Raw genomic sequence first — 20,203 nt, forward strand, 5'->3', positions numbered from 1 at the left:
AGTTTTGCATCCTGCGGTTAGTTGACTACATGCTGCAACCTCAGTTGAAGCTTCTCCTGTGCCTGGGACATCAGCCACTACTCACCAATGCCCTCACTCACTCTCTGCCCCTGCCTCCCCTCCTGGGGACTCTTCAGCACCTTTTCCCTCATTCCCAGTTTCAGAATGGCTATCAGGCAGCACAGTTATTTTGGGAAGAAAACAGAAAACACAGGCAGTCAGGCACAGTGTCTGTTGCTGCATGAGTCAAATTAAAAATGCTATGTTGCAACTGAACAGTTCCCCATTTTATCAGAAACCTTCACAAAGACTGGGGAACCCAACTGAGATTGAGACAGTCTTGATGGGAAACAAAATATTTGAAACGTACTTAATCAAGAACAAAAAAGACTAAAAATAGGCAAAAGAGGAAGAATAACACCACATCCCCTGAGTTTTCCCAGTGCTACAAGGAGGAGCCTTTTTTTTCTTTAAACCGTTTGCTGAACAGATGGAGTCTGGCAAGAAAATCTACCCCTGCAGAGTGACACGGCAGCCTACCTGTGTAAACCACTTTGCGCCTGACGGTCAGATTGACATGACCTTGTTTGGCTGCCTGTTGCATAAGCTGGACGACAAGCTGGTGCGATTTCCCGACAACAGGCGTCCCATCCACGCAGATCAGTTCATCACCCGATCTCAGGCGGCCGTCAGCATCAGCAGCACCCAGCGGTACAATGTGACCGATGTAAATCTGATGAATTAGCACAAACGGGAGAAAGGAAAGAAAGGGAGGAAGGAAAGGGAGGAAGGAAGACAAATAAGGCAAGGAAGGCAAGAAAGGAAGGAAGAAAGGCAGGCAAGGAAGGAAAGCAAAGGAGGGGAGGGAGGAAGGGAGAAAGAATACATAGTAATAAATGAGAACGAACTCAACAGCCAGCTGCAAGCAAGGGGCACTGGGAGTTAGACCCAATTTAGTAGGGACAAGAAATTGTTGACAAACGTCTGCTGGTCAGGAAAGTTGCTCCTGTGAAAGCAGCTCCATGTGAATGTAGCCACATCATGAAATTGTAATAAACTGACGTCTTGTTTCTTTAGGCAGTCCATTCACTCTAATGACAGATAGCCTTGGGAATGAGTTCAACCGACAGTGACCAGAGAGGAAGACGGTTAAAGGCACCAACGGTCTTGCGAGGGAGGCTGAGATTGAGTTATCTTTTCAGTTACCCCTAGGGTTTACAAGCTCCATACCACTTGCCTGTCCACCAACTCAGTTTTGGTTTATCTTCAGTGAGTCCTGTGGAGTTACTCTAACATGAGAGGAATTCATGGCCTTTCTTTCCATAAATGAGCAAAATAATTTTGGCAGGGAAATACGTGGAAATTTATGCTGCCCTTATGTAGCTTTGACCTGTGGAGCACATGAAAGACCACGTGATTTTAGCCTGACACCTTCCACAGGCACTGGATTTACAGTAAATTAAGTAAATTCAAGGAGGGAATTGAGCAAATAGAAAACCTGACACTCTTAAGATCAAAATACGTGCAAACCTGACCAGCACATCCTTTCCACAGTGTCCAGGCAATTTCAGATCCATGTGTTTTCATTTGGGACATCACAAAAACAGGGAATAGCAGGGGAAGCCAAACGCATTTCAACTATGTGAGTTTTGGGTTGGTTTTTGGATGGAGGGTGGGGAGGAGTTGCGGGCTGTAAATTCATAGCCCACTGGTTATTTTAATAGAGATGCCATGGTGCAGTCCCGCACATCTGCACATGCTACTGCCGTGATTCTAGAAGGTGTCATGAGTTAAAACAAGACCACTTCTAGATATACTCACAGGTTCTCCAGGCTCATTTCCACCTAGAATCCTAAATCCAAAACCGGTTTCCTTTCTCCATAGAAAGATATCCTGCTCTTGGTAATCTGGAACTGAAGGGAAAGAAGGAAAACTATAATTTTTAATCAAAACCCCACACCTTTATACCCAAATCAGTACTACTCTGGTGTACATGTAGAGGGATCTGCTGCCCAATTTTACCCTTTAAATGAGGCAGTCTTGAATTTTTAGACATAATTAAGAACATTTATAGGTTTAAATACTCAAGGTTTATTATCTAAATCACTACTAAAAATTATGCAGTGGTTTCTACTTTTTGGGTGTCTAATTGTGACTTGCCATTTGTTTATCACTATAGTATTTCCTTCCATCAATATTAGCATCATTACCCAGCATAAGAGCCTCTTTCAAATCATCAATAAATAAATGTGTACAACAGAGAATCATTCTGCCAGAAACAATACAGCTGCCTCCCCTTTCATGGGAGACAAAAGAGCCACTTGTTATAACTTCTACTGTTTAATTAACTTTCACAAGCACAGTTTGCTATCTGTCTATTGACACTGCTTTAAATAACTATGGGACAGATCCCCAGCTGGTGTAAAACAGAAAGGCTCCACTGAAAGCGAAGCAGCTCTTCTGACTCTCACTCGGGTACGGGCTCTGTAAAACCACTGAACAGACAAAACCAGCTGGAAACATAAAAAAAGCTCAACCTTACCTACTCATTAGTATGGAACACCAGCAAGGTTTTTACAATGAATATTACATACAGTGAAGTACTAACCTTGAAGTGCGGTTGAACAGTAATGTTTTATATTAACGTGTTCATGCCTGCTTTCATCCCTTTTTTAAAAATGCAAAATTAATTGCTAACATTAAATCATATCAGAAGACAACTTCAGGTTCATTTAATATTTATTGGTTACTATCTGTAACATTGACTAATTTTATAATGATCCCCTCTCAAAATTTATAATTAATGATAAAAAAAGCTGTTCCTTTACAAGTCAGCTGCCTGAAATCAAAGTATATTGTTCAGGAACGTAATTTAAATAAGTGCATACTCGGACACAGGATGCAACCCATTTAATGAAACATCATCTAGTTTTCTGTATCTATGAGCAGATAAGCTGGTTGTTTTCCACTGACATCAGTGAGTGTCAGCCTGGGCCCTAATTGCATTTCACACTCTTGGTGCCTGTTGCGCAAAGGCTTGGGTCTAGTCATCTGGTGCTTTTCAGTGTTAGGACTTTGGGTTAGCTCTGATGCTCTCTCTTCAATGATTCAACAGGTTTAGAATATAATATGAATTTAAGACCTGGGAAAACTAAAAATTAAAACAGGTGAGTGCTAAGGCACTGACGCCTGCGTTGACATTTTCTTTCAATCTGGTTTTATATATAATATTTTCACATTTTAATTACTTGCAGTTATAAACTAAGCTTAAGACCTGTGCACGTTACCTTCACTGAACTAGAGGGTAAGTTTTGTCCGGATACAATTACAGAACAATCGGGTGATGAACACGCTGGAAGCCTGCGTGGTTCATCGGTTCAGTCGAGCTGGCTGAAGGCAGCTCGCCACCATACAGACGTGCGGCACAACAGCAGAACGGAGAGAATGAATTAATTGGTGTTTGTCGCTGCCTTCAGCGAGGGGGAGCGTGAAAAGCAGACGCATTCGGAAGCGTCTCTCCAGCACTTCGCAGGCTTTTTTGGCAAAGGCTGGCCCCAACCAATTAATAGTGCGTGTTGGAACTGTCAGAGGCAAAATGGCTTCTGCAGAGAGCTTCAGCGTGGGCCCGTTTCCTCAGCATCTCTCAACACCTTCCCATTTGTCAACTCTCCAGTCTCGCTGAACGATGCCTTATGTTCCTGGTTCGAGTACCAGCTAGCCAATTAACGGCCGCTGGGGCTAATGGCAAGCCGAGGTGTAACGGTGGTGTTAAACCAGAGCAACAAAAAAAGACAAGTCTATACCCAAAGAAGCAAGTTCATGTAACGCTCCTTCCGCTGGAAGGGTTACAGAGAGGTGAAACATAGATACAACAAACATACGGACAACATACATTTACACAGAGTGAGTACAAACGCAACAAAACTCCTTTTACCACTTTTTGCAGTTGGGTGATTCCCTGGCACAGCCTAGAAACCCCCATCCACCTCTGTGCTTCCCTACAGCCGAGGTGGGACCCCCTGCGGATCTCCGTACTGAGAATTACTTCAGGTTCTCCATTATTTGGTAGCGCTTTAGAGGAGCCACTTCCCTTACTTAAAGGGAAAATTTCATGGTGGTGCCAAAACTTTGTTGAAAACGAATGACAAATGGCCTCCAGGAGTCACTCATTTTGTCTTTGCACTTTGACCTGATCTCAAGCACGTCTGACTCTTTCTGAGAAAAACGTGTACATAGTCCAACTGGGTAAAACTTGCCAGTCTGCTCATCTTGAATTAGACCAGCCCATTTGGAGAGCATCGCAGAAGTGGTAAGAAGAGTTCTGCTGGGACCATGAAGAATGGAAGGAGAGGCGAGTGCCACAGCCCCGTCGAGGAGCCATGTGGGCGAACTCACAAACGAAATGGGAACATGATACCCCCCCCGAGCCCCCTACGAAATCCGCCGCTAGCCAGTACACAGTAAAGCAAGTACTTTGCACCTTGGTGGCTAACCTTGGCGTACGGCCCTGCCAGACTCCCTTGGAGATGAAGAGCCCCCCGCCACAGAGCAGCAATGACACCAGAACAAGACATCACAAGACACAGATACATTCTCGGCACAGTCTTACATTCTCCAAAACTCGTGGAATTGATTTCTCTCTCTCTCTCACCCTTGCTCAGTCCAGTTGCAGGCGAAGGTGACATAGCTGTAATATTAATTTTACAATTTTGCAAAGCTTAATGTATCTGCTTTCTTGTTAGTTCACTTAATTAATTTTGACTGTATGGGTCACGTTAGGCTTTCATGCACAAATTGCTAAGGTTAAAGCTACTATGGATTACGACATACTAACTTTCACATCTATTTGCACATGCCTGGGTACATGTGGATATATAACACACGCACACATGACTTTATACATCTATGCACGTGCATGCGGGTATATTTGAAGAACTCTTTTTTCTCCTCAGAGGAAGAATCTCTTTGATAACACCTTAAAAATACTTTTCTACAAAAAAATTTCCACTATCATGACACAAGTTAGTTTTCCAAATGGCAGTATCTTTTTCTAACGTTAAGAAACTTCTCTAAATACATGCTGATGAGCACTGAACACAGTGCTTAATTAGAGGTCATTTTAATCAAACTTTCCTATACAAACTTTAACAATTATCTTACACGTTATATAAAAAAAAAAAATCAATCTGCCCAGTGGGATATCAGTTTCAACAAAAGATGGATTCAAAACCAATCAGTATTTCAGAGTTTGCTTTAGTCACTAGCTCATTTGAGGCAGCAGCACTTTCAATGACTCATAGCTTGGCAAAGTAGAAAAGTTTCAAGGCCCAGATTCAGCAAAGTATATAAGGACAAGTCTGAAGTGAAGAGTGAATAGTCTCACTGAAGCTGATGGAGAGTTTCGGTGTTGAAAAGTCCTGTGATTTATCCATAAATCTCATGAGATTCCGTATTTGCAGGAAAGCCGTGTTTTCTAAACTATCCCACTGCAGGAGGATTCCACTTTTTCTGTCTTTTCCTTTTACTCAACCCTTCTGGTGGCATGGAAAGCTTTGAAAAGATGGCTTGACGAGATGACCAAGTTCTGCCACGGAGGTTTGGGGAAGGCGTGATGCCTTGCCCGAGCCATGGACCAGGCTGGTGCCAGACGAACACCAGCAAAGTCTGCCCAGGAGCCAGCTCCACGCACAGCTCTGCAGCCTCTGCTGCGCCCCCCCGCGCTGCGAGTCCCACCGGCTCTTTTAGCAAGACGTTCTCTAAGGGCATGGACACATCTGTGTGCCCAAGCGTATGACTGTAACTGTTTGTCTCCCTTTGATATAATAAAAGGACATAACCCTACCAAGGGGCTTTTACTAACTATCACCTTTAAAGTCAGTCTGATCACAAGGCGGCCGCAATTTCCTGAGAGCATTTTTCTTTTCTATTTTAGGGAGAAAGTATCTAATGTTTGGTATCATTGTGCAAATATTTTTAATTCTATTTAATTGCTGGTGAGTGAACGCTACACACTGGGGTCAAGACTTGTTTGTATTATTTTAATTAAATTCAGGGAGAGAAAATCCTACCAAATAAATTATGTGCCTGAAAATAAAATTCAAATATTAACGATAACTTAGAATATTTTAAAACCTTTAAAAATTATCTATCATGTTCTGCTTTACTTTTAATTAAATGCTTAAGCCCTTCAAAGGGATTCATTAACACATCTGCAATTCAGATTAATTCATTTTGTCACTGCTGTTTTGACAGATGGCCATATGTAGGATACGGTATTTTGCAAAGCAATCAGGCCACATGAGAAAAATTTGACAACAGATTGCGTTAATCTTTAAGGAAGTTTAATAATACACTGAAAAATAAAAAGCATATTATAAAAATAAATTTTCAATAAAACAGCGTGAGAATTCGGAATCGCAGTTCTCCAATAAACTACTCAGTTGCTGTTTCTCTCACTGAGTGCTCTTCACGTATGTCATTCCTGCATCTTGGAACCACTTCAGTGCTTAAACCTTACGGGTTTGAGCTTCTCTCTGATTCATGTACGCAACTCCCACGAGCAGCAATGAGTTACCCATAAAAAGGAGCTCAGGCAGCTAAAACTTAGCACCAGCAAAGAGTGCATTTGTTATCGCCACCAAATGATCTGTTTTCAGATTCATTTAACACAAAGCCGGCTATTCTCAAAAGTCTTAATCCAGCAAAGCATTGTAACTCTGGGCCAGATTGCAGCAGAGCATTTGAGCTCAGCTTGAGCCTTAAAGCATCCGAGTCCCTTTGGGTTTAGAGCTTGAAAATAAGCTTCCTTGGACCGGAGCCCAAGCACTCGGCACCTTGCAGGCCTGATCCCCTCACCCAGGGGAGCTGCGTGTGAAGGAACTTTAGCCTGTATTTGTTTAATAGAGTTGCAGTTCTCATCTGCTGCCACTCAACAGACACGGATATGGAGCCATTGCTTAGCTCTGCATTATTAATTCTAGCTTAATTTTTCTTCTTGGTTTTTTTTTTTTTTCCTTCCCCTAAACAGGCAACGTCTGTGGCTCTCCTCCGCAGAACCTGAGTACTTCCTGATATTAAGATGCACTGGGTAAATCAAAAAGTACGTGCTTTTACAAAATTATGGGTTATCTGCTGCTTTTGAACCCAATTCTGCTCTACCAATGGCTTCAGTGAGACAAGTCACAAGTCAAATATAGTCTTTTTTTTTATGAAATACTGATCCAAAGAATACTCAAAGAAAGGAAGAACACATTTTCCTAATTCTGAAAAATTACAATGTTGCCTGTGTGCTTTCCATGTCTACATTATTATTATTATTAACATTAATAACAGTGGGATGCACTCCCAGTGAAAAGGCAGTAGGTGGTCATTATAGATTCAGTACTTCTTAGAAACATCCTGGAGACGATGTATTCATATATTGAATGAAATCTCTTTATATTATTATTTTTAGATGAAAAAAAAAACGCTGTCTGGGCTGGGGCTAATGAATTAATCTTTTTGTGTCAACTGCACTTGAAAAATTGCACTGTGTTCCCTTTATACTCAACAATTTCACAAATGCGACGAAATAAAACACTGAAGATGATCTAATGCTCTAAAATTCTGTCTTTTTTAACTTCGTCATATACTTCAACACAAAGGGTTGTTGCTGTTTTTCAGTCCACATGTCGGGGATTCAAAACCCTGCCTCTCAAAAGAACATTTTATAATCCTTTTCAGGTTTGTTAAAATTTCAGGCCATGAATGAATAGAGAGCAAGCCCTGGTGTGGGCTGCAGGAAGAGGTGAGCTGGGGCTCCTCGGGCAGCGGGGGCTTCTAGGACCCACCAAAAGTCCCAGTTACAGGACGCATCAGCCAATCTCAGCACTGGCACTATGGTGGCATCCTCCTGCTGTGCATCAGGTATGCATTCAGTTCTGCTCACGTCTTCATCAGAAGGATGCAGAGAGAGTCATCACACCTCGCACCCAAAGCTACAGACATCACGGGAGAGGCGACACTAACCTCTGTCCCAAAGCCAAGGCGAATGGGTGCTCAAGCAAAGAAAAAAGCAATGTATCACCGCAAACCGAAGGAGGCACTGGAGTTTAACTGAACTGCAGCTGGGTAAAGACACGAAGAACAGCCAGACAGTAAAACTGGAGGCCCAGGGAATGGTTTTTCCCATCCTACAGTCTATGGAGCTCCGTGTCAGCAGAGCTGCCTAGGAGTGGTCCGAGAGCCACGCAGCTGGTGCTTGGGCAACACCGGGAAGCAAGTCTCAAAGAGATGATTCACGTTCATAACAGAGCAGCCACCAATTGCCCACTTTTCAAGCAGACCAAACACAGAGAAAGAAACATGGTGGCTCATCACTAGCTCCCAGGGCAGAAGAGGCACCGGGTTTCAGCTGTGATCTATGGTCTCCATTTATGAGACTGGTGAGAGGGACGAAAGGTGAGGAGAGCTTGGTGAGGGAAGGAGAAGCAGCTGACCATTGACCTCTAAATAAAACCACTAGTCACACTTCAGGATCAGATCGCCACAGGAGACAGCACATGTCCAACCACCTTTTTCACTTAAACTGTATCTTTTCTGGTTTTCTTCACCTTTCATTAGGTGCAGCAAAGCCATGTCACTAGGTACGAGTGCAGGTTAATCCCCAGGCAATGTGTTTCAGTCCAGCTTAGGGTGAGAAATTCATAGGCTGTTGGACACTTCTAGTGGCACGTGCTTACAAGGAGACATGACCATATCACCCTTCTGCCATTCTCCAAAACCCCTCTATGAAACCAAGTAGTCTCAGAAAACACCTTCCTGGGAAGGAAATGGAAATGGGACAGAAAGGTGGTAGAAAAGCACTGACATTCAAACAGTTAGGTTTCATCTGGTAGAAGAGGCAGAAGATAAGAATTGAAGCAATAGAATAGGATCGCCCCCACTACAGAAATGCTGGACCGCAGAAAGGTGAGACAGGGAAGCTGAAGGTGTGCAGCAGATCCCCATCTAGCAAAAGGCCCAAGCAGGGAGGATTGTGGCACAGGGAGAGATGGGATGTGGGAAACCAGCAGGTCAAGAGAGAGTGAAAAGGCCTCTGAATGGGCTCTAATCACAGATAAGGATAAAACCTCTACAAGATACCTGCAGCCAGCGAGGAAAGAGGGAGGATTTAGCACATGGTGTTGGAGCTGGACACAGAAGCACAACTGCTGCCTGTGCTCTTCAGTATTTTTCCAGCTCAGTCTCGGGTTTTATCAGGAAAGACAGGCAGGAGTTAAGGCTGCTAAGCTGATACTAATGACTAATTAGTATGAGTTAAACAGTTAATTAGAAATTAGCTAAGTAGCTGCAGGAGGTCTAAGGCAATGCCAGCACAGTGCCTACGGGAACCACGTGGGCTGAGCAGGGGTAATGCTGGTGCCATGGGACAGCCTCAGCCCTGTCCATCCGGGCAGGAGAAGGAGGAGCTCTGCCCGCAGCTCTGCAGGGCTGGAGAGTTACTGTCCCTCAGCTTTTGCCCTTTTTTCCTATTTCAATGAGATGCATGCACAAGCTCCGTCACTGCACTCCTCTGTGTGTCGGCATGGCCTGGCCCAAGAGCCCGCGGGGTGAGGACGCCTAATCCCTGGGAAGGGAAGGGAAGGGAAGCAGCGCGCAGAAGCTGAGACACCTACAAACTGCATTGCTGAAACATTCAATCCGAAGAGGTGCATCTTCAGCCAAGAAACTGTGACTCATGATTTAATTTTTCCAGGACATAAGATTTTGAAGTGATTCATTTGGTCAGGAAAAAACAGTCCTACCATTTTTCATTCTGGGGTAATGTTAATTTCATACTGGTTTTACCCATTTCCAGTTAGCACAATAAAATCAAGCTCCAGGTGAGACTCTTACAGCACCAAGACTTTGAAGGCTCCCTTTTCTATAACTAAAGTAACTATTGCTTTTGAAAAAGAACCTAATAGTTGTCTACTTTCTTTAAGAAGCTTTTACAGATTCGATCATCTTCAGCAGTGCAATTAAAGCAAAGCCAGCGTGTTTATATTATTTGCCGACAAGAAACTGATTGAAACCATATTTATAGTCTTGAAGCAGCGTCAAAGCCCTGCTGAACTATTAGCCAAGTGTGCAGATTATTAATTGCCATAAAAGCCACTTACAATATGCATTTGATATCTGTATCATTAAAGTGTCCACTCTGGTCAAAGTAAAATGGCTCAGCTGGATTTTTTCCTCCCCAGAGTGACACTGGAAAAGCCTCTGATATTGATTTCATCAAACTAAATACTCCCCCTCCTTACTGAAATTCCTATGCATATCAAACAACGAGTCTTAACTTCAAAAAAGAGTTTAGGATCTGGATAAGAAACTTAGAAATTTAAAGCCTAATTTAAAGGCAAAATAAAAAAATAAGGGAAAAAACAGTCTTTAATTTTAAAGAGATTTTTTTTGTATTAAGCTTTGGTCTTAGTGCCCTTTCCTAGAGACAATCTAAATTAATTCCTCATCAGAGAGGAAAGTGCACCTCTATCAAGTAGATATCATTGACAGACACAAAATTAACAAACTGAAGCCTTATATTTTCAACATAAATCTAAAAAAATTCAGTTCTTCGCAAAGAAAATATACAGAGAGCAGCTGCCAGAGCCGTAGCCTTAGCAACCACACCTGCTTCATACTCACGTCGGCTTTCATACATGCTCCTGGACTGGGCCCAGATTTTGAATGGATCTGGCTTTTTCTGCCCAGAAGTGTCCGGTTGATCCGCAGCCGGCGCCTCTGCGGCGGTGTAGTCGGGCAGCACCTGCGTGCTGTGAACGGGAGAAGCGGTGTGCCCGCTGCGGTGGCTGGAGACGCTGTGCTGAGAACTGTTTTGGCTGTCTTTCCTTTCAAGTGGTTGCTGTAAGGAAGAAAGCGAGTGGAAAGAGAGAGAACAGACGGTTATTGGTCTTTGAGTGGGTGTTTTCCATCAATTTTTCTCTCTTCTTTGATCAGGGCTTCTGCATGCACATAAGTAAATATATAAATCACAGTTTTGCTGCCACCAGTTAATGCTGGGTACCGTTAAATTCCCCGATGACGGATTTTGATAGGCAGACTGACAGAAAGAGATATGCAAAACAAAGTAATTTATCATAAAAAAATATGCACTTCTCCATCTTACACATAAAACAAATCTCATTATAGGTTACTAGTTTCAGTGCACTTATTTTTTCCTACATTAAGGCAGAAAAACTCAGCAACCTTCTACTCAGATAACATTAGGTTCTAACTGCAAGAAAAAGGGAAAAACTACCAAATTTCACTGTGAAAACTTAAACAGTCCCTCTGAAACACATGCAAGCACAGCCCTTACTATGAAAGATCCCTTTTCCTCTGCAGCTCTTGCATCCCCCACATCACAGCTGGGTGGACAACAGAGTGCCACTTTCATGCCTCTGCTTCCCAGAGCATCCACAGGATCACAGCAGACCTTCACAAATGCGAAAATGTCTATTTGCAGTTTGATTTCCTTGTTGTAATTGAGCGTATTAAAACAGGAAAAAATACGTCCGCCTAAATTCAAGGCTTATTCAAAAGCAGTGTGTCAAGAGCTCTGTCTGCTCAATGTTTAGCTAAGCAGGGTACATAATTCTTCACTCAAATTCACAACGGTGTGCTCAAACGAAGCACAAGTCACATTTGCATTGCCAGGATTTGTACTACTCAATATGCGGCAAAATCCTCCCTCAGCAAGAGCTCCCCAAACTGTACAGCAAATGCTTTTTAATGCTCTTTTGAGATGACCTTGGGTTGCCATCGAGGTTGAGTCCAATCTCCCACCTGCTCTGGCACAGGGAACTGGCATGTTCCCGAGGCTGCTGTGACGCAGAGGGCAGCCGGAATAATAGCATCGTAGGATTTTGTTGCTTTTACGACATCCACAATTTCCTGGCTAGAAGGGGTCAGCCACTCGCACCAAGAAACGTCAGACAAAAATTTAAAGCCTCCTGCTGGCAGGGAGTACCCAAAAACTTCGCAAAAGGAGTCTCTGGCTTTCAGGGACTTCTCCATAGAAAACCAAGCAGGGGGAGGAAGAAAAGCCAGCGGGAAACACAGAGCGGATCAGCACGGGGCGGGGGCCGGAATGTACACAGGTCTGGGGACCCCCTCCCTTATCCCTAACACGAAACCCCAGGCGGCCAATGCTCCATCATAGCAGGGCTGAATTAATTACAGAGGAGAAGGCGTTCTCTTTTTGAGTCTTAACAATAATATTTTCTGGGGTTTTTTTTGTTGCATGTATTTTTAGGTTTACACTGAAAAAACCCCCACCAGCTCCAACAGCCCAAACGACTTTGACCCCGCAGCCTTCCATTCAGGTTGTTGATCCACTACCAGTGTTTTTTTAAATGATATCTCGATCGACTAGAATGTGAAATCGCCTTTGTCCTTTAAAGCAATTTTGAACAAAGCATACCTGCTGTGATTACTCATCTGCAGACTTTCAAATACAAATATCGGAGCCAATTTCAAACATTTTTAGCTTTTTAAGTGGTAAAAGAACCTAATTCACAAGCAGCCCTTCAGTTTTTAAATGAAGCCGTTTTAAAACATCTATGCTGTGGATAATCACTCCTTTGTAACTCAAAAATATAAAAAAGAAAAAAACACTTTGCAATTCTCAGTCCAGCCATCTGGATTGTTTTGTTTGTTTGGCTAAACTACTAAAATAACTACAAGCATCCTGTGAAACTTCAGGGCAATCTCACTGGAAATAGCTGGTTTACAGAAGCTGGAGTACGGGGACCAAAATGTGGAGCTTTATTCAGCCCTCGGGGAAATGTCAAGAACTGTCTGAAAACTTTCTGATTTAAAAAGAAACAAAGTTTGAACTTTAAATAGCGCTCTCACTTTAAGATATGAAAGGTCTGAACACTGAACAAACGATGAACTCTGTTTCATATTTGGGTTGCAAATGGAAGTGTGTTTCTCAAGCAAAACCCCCTCTAGTTAAATTAGAGCTGCGACTGCAAATACACAGACATTTTGCGAGAAATAGGGGAAAAGTTCTTCAGAGGGACAGTTGCTTTTCCAAACAATAACTCCTTCAAAAAGCCTGAATCATCTCTATTTAGGAGTTGAAGAGGGGAACAGAGAAAGGGGAACACAACCGTGGAAATAATGAATATGTGAATTAAATTAATTCAAGACAGTATTAATCAACTTTCACATCACCAAATGAGGTTTGGGGCCAAGTTTCTTTTCATGTGCTGTAGCAGCTTCAGCACGTCACCATCACCAGGACCCCGCTCTCCTGCCGCGGGGACTGCCCAGATGAAGACATTTGTGCCTTGGGGCAAAGGTGGAAAAGCCTTGGGGCTTTCTCAAGAGAGATGAGCTGACCATAGGCCAATGAAAGGATGGCTTCTCCATCTCCTGCCTCGTTCCTAGCTTTGGGGGCGATCCTCCTGGGTTTGGATCTGGCTGTCCGGCTCGCTCAGCTCACACACGGGCAGGAAATCAGGGCCAGAGGAGCACAGGGCTGCTGGGGAGAGAGTGCTGCAGAGCGGGCGGTTCGGACCTCACCCAGAGATGCTGATCGTAGTTTTCAGTGCAAAGCGGAGCAGATCACCTGAATCACGTTGACTTCTGACAGCAGCTACAAAAGCGTGGGGCACTGAACCACCCAAGTCAGCAAGAGCACCCCTGCCCCCCAGAGTCGATGGTCTTCTCCAGAGCTGTTGATAAGCATAAATAGCTTGCCAGAAAGACTCTTGACCAAAAATGGCTAGAAATCAAGACTACGATGACTACCTTGAGTCCATTTAGGCAGACTGCACACTTAAACACAGGCGATGGGAAAAAACAATCACCTTGGTACTGTCTTACAGCCATGACAAAATAAACATGTGGAAGTTTGGAGCTTCTCATGCCCTACCCAAGCCTCAGGTCTGAGATGAATGGTCTGCGCCAGCTTCCCTACGCCTTTGCTGAAACTTTGTAGTGCTCATCCTGCAAATCATAAGATAAAGAAAATGTACCATTGGGAATAAAGTCTTTTCTAGCTGCCCTTTCCCCACTGGCTGAGGTTAACAGGAATGACAATGTGCCTGGGTTTCTGAGTGCATCTGTGGGGGCCATTGCTGCAGGACAGTGGGCAGCAGTGGTCAGGGTTTGGGCATACATCAGCCTTCCAGGATTTCTTCCCCCCACTGTGCAATCCCATTTCAGCCACGGGCACTCCATTTGCCGAACTGAAAGGCAGCTTCTCCCTGAGCAGAGAGGTTGAGTGAGCGCACACTGAGCGCTCCATCATCCTCTGATTACAGGGAGGGAAGAAAACAGCAAAGGTGACAGGAGCCGGGGAGCTTGAAGCTGTTGTGTTTCAAAAGGAGACAGAAGGAAAACTGCTTGCAGAAGTCTCTAAGTGCCTGGAAAATGCTACAGATACCCACCTAGCAGAGACCAGTTTGTCACTCGTGCTAAATGAAAGAGTAATTAGATGTTACTTTGTACAGTGACTGCTAAAACGACCGAGGCCCGTGACACAGCTGAGAGGTGGCTGCAGGCAGAGATGGGACACTAATTATTAGCAGCAGTTGTGTATGTCTGTGTCAGGGAGAGAGAAACCCGCAGCAGAAGAGGGGATGGTGGCAGGGAGCGTGTCCTGCGGCATGAACGGACACCAAAGCTTTTTGGCACGGGCTTCTCCAGGCATAAAACTGCAAGAGGGAAGGGTTGCTGTGGTTTCCTCCCACTGCATTTTAGATGGGGTGAAAAAAATGGTGTCTGAATGAAGAGGGATTTGTTGTACAAACCCTCGTGCTGTGGAACCAATCTCTCCTCCTGACAAATACAGGACATCAGCAGAGCCCCAAGTGCTGCCTATCCACCCGAAATACAGGGCAAGTCTCTTGTCAGGGACAGGCTGTGCATCGGAATTGCATTTTTGGCCACAATTCAGCTACGCTGACAATGTATGTATTTACACCCAAAAGAAAAATCAGATTTTTGGAAGAGCTTAGCACTTTCTTCCCCCGGCAGTGATCCTGTCTTCTGACGATCTAGCTGCAGATTTTGTGCTCTAGAGCGTTTTGGAGAAGCTGGTCCTGGCAGCGACAGCAAACCGAGCTGGAAATGGGAATCTTTGCCCCCTTGTGGAGTATGTTGATGCAAGCAACAAGGGAAAAAAAAAAAAAGAAAAAAAAAGTTTGTTTTCCTCCATGTTATACCAGGATAACTGCAGGAGAAATTGCTATACTAGAGAACTTTCACACTGAAAATGTATATCCCCAGATGTTCAATACAAAAATATTACCCATTTTCATCTAAAGAAGAATCAATGGGAAACGGAAAACAAATAAGCAGCACAGAGAGCTGCCGTGAGCATGTCCTTGGTGGGGGGAAGGGGGAAGAAAGGACTTGGAAGTGCCCAGTCCCACGTACAGCTGCAAACTGTTCTTTAAACTAATTTGGCTCTTTCACCATGATTGAAAAACTCTCCTTAAAAACTGAGATAAAGAGCAAACCCCATCAGAAGTTACACACTGGCTGAAAAATACAGCCCAGGAAAATGGAGTTCAATGCAGAAAAATATCCCCAGACCGTGCCGCAGCCCCAGCACTAACAAACCTCCCCACGGGGCTAAAACACCTCCTGCCAGCCGGGAGGTATCCAACAGCCTTTCGGGAATAGGGGATTGGGGCTGATAGCTAAAAATAGGGCACATTTGAGAAAGAGACAGCTGTTGGCAGCAAGTCAGGAGTGTGTCCAGGCTTTGGGAAAGGATGGGAAGTAACAGGAGAGGAGGGCTCGTCACTGCACTGAGCGACGCAGAAGAGGATGGAGACCTGAGCTCGTGTCTTCCCTGGTGCGGCAGAAGAAACAAAGAATGAGCGCAAGTTAAGAATGGGCCAACTGCTCCTGGCCTGGATGTACGCTGTCCTCTAACTGCAGCAAATTTATTAATAAGGGAATGCTGGAAAACGTTCCCCCAGTGTCAGGCAAAGGGAGCTGGGGAAACAGGCAGCACATTCAACCCAAGCCCCACAGCCAGCTGTGTGGCAATGGGGACAGCCGGCAGGGACACAGCTTAGCCGGCAGCACCCACCTTCACCCAAAAGCTGCAAGTGCAGCAAACGATCCCCGGGAAATGCCCGGGCAGGGTGCAGCGAGACGGCACCCCAGCCAGGGAACATGCCAGCAGGGCAGGCCTGGTTTCCCCCAGCCAGGACACGAGCAAGCGGGAATCTTCATGGCCAAGAGGGCCGGGCTCCCCTCGCCCGGCAGCAGCCCTGAAACTAAACCGAGGAAGGTGTTTAGCAATATCCCTGCTTTTATGTGTTTGACCATCGCCTTGGCTGCAGGAGCTCTGATGCTGGTGTAAATCCATCCCAGACAGCCCCAAGGACAGTTCTCTCCTCTGCACAGGGGTGCCCCAGGGCGCTTTGCTCCAGGTTTCCATGCTCCACTCGTGCATGTCACCAATGCCTAGGAAAAAAGAAGCGGCTGTGCCGGCTCCGACATGCTCTGCTTTGCCCCGCCGCGTAGCAGTCGGTTATTAAAGCTGCTGCACAATGCGGCAGTGTAAAACATCACTGCTAATTGCCGATGCAAATGATCCGGTGTGCAGGCAGGGGGAACAGAAGGCTCTGCTTTTTGTGAATCCTGCGCTTTAGAGGCAATAGCACCGCCTAGGGCCGTAGTAAAACTTACTGGAGAGACCCCTAAAGCAAGGCGAGGGGTTTGGGAGAGGCACACGAGGGAATGGCACTGCTTTCCCAGGGCTGACCGCCTCGTCAGAGAAAATAGTAGGGAGAAATCTGCCATTGCAGGGCTACACCTGTTTGCAAACAGCCTCTTTGTTCACCGAGGCAGGATGATCCCGACACGGACTGAGATGCTGCTCAGATTTTCACGGTGCATCGCTGCGGACCAGAGCGGTGTCTGACACGGCAGGGTCCTGCTTTACCTGATGCCGAACGTGCGCGTGGCAAAGCAGGAGCCTCCTGGCTTTGAAGAGACCGAGACTCATTCAGGACTAGTTTAACAACAAGAGCCAGAGTCCGGATCGAGTGCAGCCACTCCTGCTCCGACCGGGGAAAAAAGTGCAGGCAGAGAAAAGAAACGTGCCAGACGCGTATGTATTTTACACACTCGCTTCTGTTTTACCGAAGGCTGCAATAATCTCCGTGTATGACAGGAGGGAGCGTGCAGGGTCTGACATGCCTGTGATCTGCGAGGGAGCACACCCCGCACTTCTGCCTCTCAACGTTAATGCGAGCTGACAATGGTAGAGGCCTGGGCTCACGTGACTTTAATCAGCGCTGCCCTAAGCCATCAGAATCACATTAATTATTTCAGGGCTTCCTTTTCGGATGAACAGAGAGCTCATATTAAAAGCAGGAGCCTTCTGCTCAGTCCCTTCATAAACCTTTTGCCGGGGTTTGCAGCGAGGTGGGCTGTGCCCGGCTGCAGGTTTTGGCACCCATTGGGGACCGTCCGTGAAGTTTCGCACCAGCTCACAACACGGCAAGGACCTCACTCGTTTTGCTTCCCCAAAGCCACTGGGAGAGAATTCCCTTTTTTCCCTCCCCTCCCTCTGAACAGATAACTGGAAACTTTCAGGCTTCAAGTATTCCCTTTCCTTTAAAAATAAAACATTTCTTTTTGTTGCATACAAATAGCACGTTAATTTCTTCCGCAATATCATGCACAGAGCTTTAATGGTACTTTAGATCACGGCTTCCATGCTATTAGCTGCCATGTCATCCAGGTAACACTTTACATGGAAATAAGATCAGAAGGCACAAGAAACACTGTTCTGTTTGTGGTTTTTTTGTTTGGTTGGTTTGTTAGGGGTTTTTTTGGTTTTTTGTTTGTTTTTTTAAATATAAGGAATCTCACACCTGCAGCACAATCCTGCTCAGTATGAAAATGCCTCTGGAGCAAGCACTCGGACAGCTAACTGTATTCCCTGGGAACTGAAATCATGCTCCGTCCATGCTTTGTCTCTCTCGACAAGGTGCATGCTTTCCCGTTCTGTTAATAATTCAGCCGAGGGTACTCGAGAAAACTCAGGGACTTAATGGAAAAGGTTGGTGCCTATGAGCACCCGACAGGAATTGCTATCCGGCAAGAAGGTGGAGCCTCCCATCTTTCCAAAAGGAAACAATAGCTTTTTTTTTTTTGGTAAGTTAAACAACAGGGAAGCTCATCTGTCAGGGAAGAGGCTCTGTAAACCTAAGGCTTTATTTGCAAACAAGTCCCCCTTCCGTACTGCATTCCTCTTTCATCTCCCCATGCAGCAGGAGCCGTGCAAGGTAATCATGGTTGCAAAAGAAAGACAACTTAAAACAATCGAAACCCACAAAGAAAACAAAGCGAACTCATGCCTTTCTCCTTCAAACCAGACAAACACACAAAAATAGTAGCTGAAAAGTGCTTACCGACTTTGGGCTCTTCTTTGGGACCGGCAGTCCTGAAAAATGGCAACAAGGGAAAAATAAACATTAGCATCAACGTTACCTTCCCTTAAAGAAAAATCCCTAGGTGTATCATCCGAACGTAGCCATCTGCAGAGTTATGTCAGCTTTCCCTCTCGCATCGGAGTTACCAGTCTGTTCATATCGAATCAAAGCACGGGGAGAGGGAGCGAGAGACGGGAGCGGGGAAGCGGGAGCGGGGGGAGAGCTCTATCTGCATTAGCTCTGCTGACTTGTGCCGCAGCAGCCGGGAGGCTGGGAGAGAAAACCCACAGCCCTCAGCGGCCGCCGAAACCCAGCGCTTGGGCAGAATCACAAATGCCCCCCTGGATTACGGGAGACTTAGCTTACAATTAAGCCCAGGCTATTTCCTTTTGACGCGATCGGCTCGGCGATTTTATCGGACCAATCGCGGTGGCGCAGGGGAAACAGGTTGATTTTTTAAAAAAGTATTTCTCTAGAAATTGATTTTTGAAAGGAAATTCTGCATCGGCTTGAGCCGGGAGGCACGGGCTGGGCAAAGGAAAACAAAACAATGCAGAGGAGTAAGCTTTTATCCCTAAAAGCGTGAATGTTACTCAGAAAACACACATTGTCCTCCCTGTCCATCCTAATCTTTGAAGCCAGGGATTTTATCTGTTGGTTATAATTTCAGAGAGCTGAAGCTTGAAAACAGCACTGCAAATGTCCTGACCCTTGCGGGGGATGCTAGGGAGCTTGGAGAAGGGGGGCTTACACAGGTTGCAGTCGGTGCAAAGGAAGAACCAACTGGGAGGGCACCGGAGAAGGTTTTTTCAAGGACAATTTTGCATTTTGGAGCAGCCTCTTACTCGCTCTGTGATGAGCAAGAGAGCTCAGGTGGGATTTCTATCGACTACTTCTGCACATAGCCCAGTTCCCAGCAGGAAAGGAGACGCTCGTCTGGGGAATCTACCTACAACACAGGAAAAGCCCTTTCCTGGGCATTTTGCAAATCACCTTAATTTTCCTCCACTGTTGGAGGAGAGGGAAATCCCCACATCTTGCTCTGTGTGACACTCCAGAAAACAAACATAAGCCAAAACACAGATTACACTCCACATTAAATGCTCAGTAATTCAGATGTTTGAAATCTGCTTTTGTCTTTAGGATGTGATTTATGTGGCATTTATGCCGCATTATGTTTTCTACTTTATGCATTTTGTTTGTGCTAAAACCCATGCCCTTGTCTAACTTTTACAGAGAGAATAAAATAAGTGATGCAAGCGAATTACAAATCTGTCTAGGAAGAAGCTCATTTTAAGGTAATTTGGGAGATGTTAGCTCCGAATAGGGAAGGATCCACAATTAAAAATGATAAACAGAGCTCACTTTGCCGCCTGTTCACAGACTGGGATGCAAACTGTAATGAGTATTTTAAATGGAATATTTTCAGCTTTTGAGGAATATCTGTGCTCTGCATGTCAGCCTGATGCATTCCCAGTCAATAGCTGATACCCCTCCAGGCGCTGATTGATCGAGGGACAATGAAACATCAAAACTGTTTGAACTAAACAATCAAGACCGCAGCTTCATTTCTGCTGACGGTGACTGTGTTTGTGAAACACCCTTAAAGAGGAAAGCACTGATAACGTTCATGGCAAGTCACATTTTTAACAGGCATCATTTATCACAGAGATAAACACATAGATAAGAGATTCTCCCCCTCTCTCTCTCTCCCCTTCCACATGCATGCACACACGTTTACTTTCCCTTTCCAAGAGATGCTCTTTCCT

The 20,203-nt window shown here is 45.0% G+C and overlaps 1 protein-coding gene across 29 annotated transcripts in view; it reads right to left on the bottom strand.

Annotated features, from left to right (window-relative positions):
- MAGI1 (membrane associated guanylate kinase, WW and PDZ domain containing 1) overlaps positions 1-20,203 on the bottom strand; it is a 368,017-nt gene that overhangs the window by 24,399 nt on the left and 323,415 nt on the right. For 22 of the 29 annotated variants that reach the window (XM_054216236.1, XM_054216235.1, XM_054216237.1 and 19 more), the window contains 5 exons: positions 18,414-18,445; positions 10,666-10,882; positions 4,610-4,687; positions 1,822-1,913; positions 541-733 (listed from right to left, as the gene is read on the bottom strand). In XM_054216236.1, the coding sequence (XP_054072211.1) occupies positions 541-733; positions 1,822-1,913; positions 4,610-4,687; positions 10,666-10,882; positions 18,414-18,445 (612 nt within the window). The remainder of the gene's footprint in view (positions 1-540; positions 734-1,821; positions 1,914-4,609; positions 4,688-10,665; positions 10,883-18,413; positions 18,446-20,203) is intronic. The other 7 variants (XM_054216238.1, XM_054216218.1, XM_054216234.1 and 4 more) reach the window with 1 other exon arrangement.

This window comes from Rissa tridactyla, chromosome 10 (genome assembly GCF_028500815.1).
Source record: "Rissa tridactyla isolate bRisTri1 chromosome 10, bRisTri1.patW.cur.20221130, whole genome shotgun sequence".
NCBI classification, from domain to species: Eukaryota; Metazoa; Chordata; class Aves; order Charadriiformes; family Laridae; genus Rissa; species Rissa tridactyla.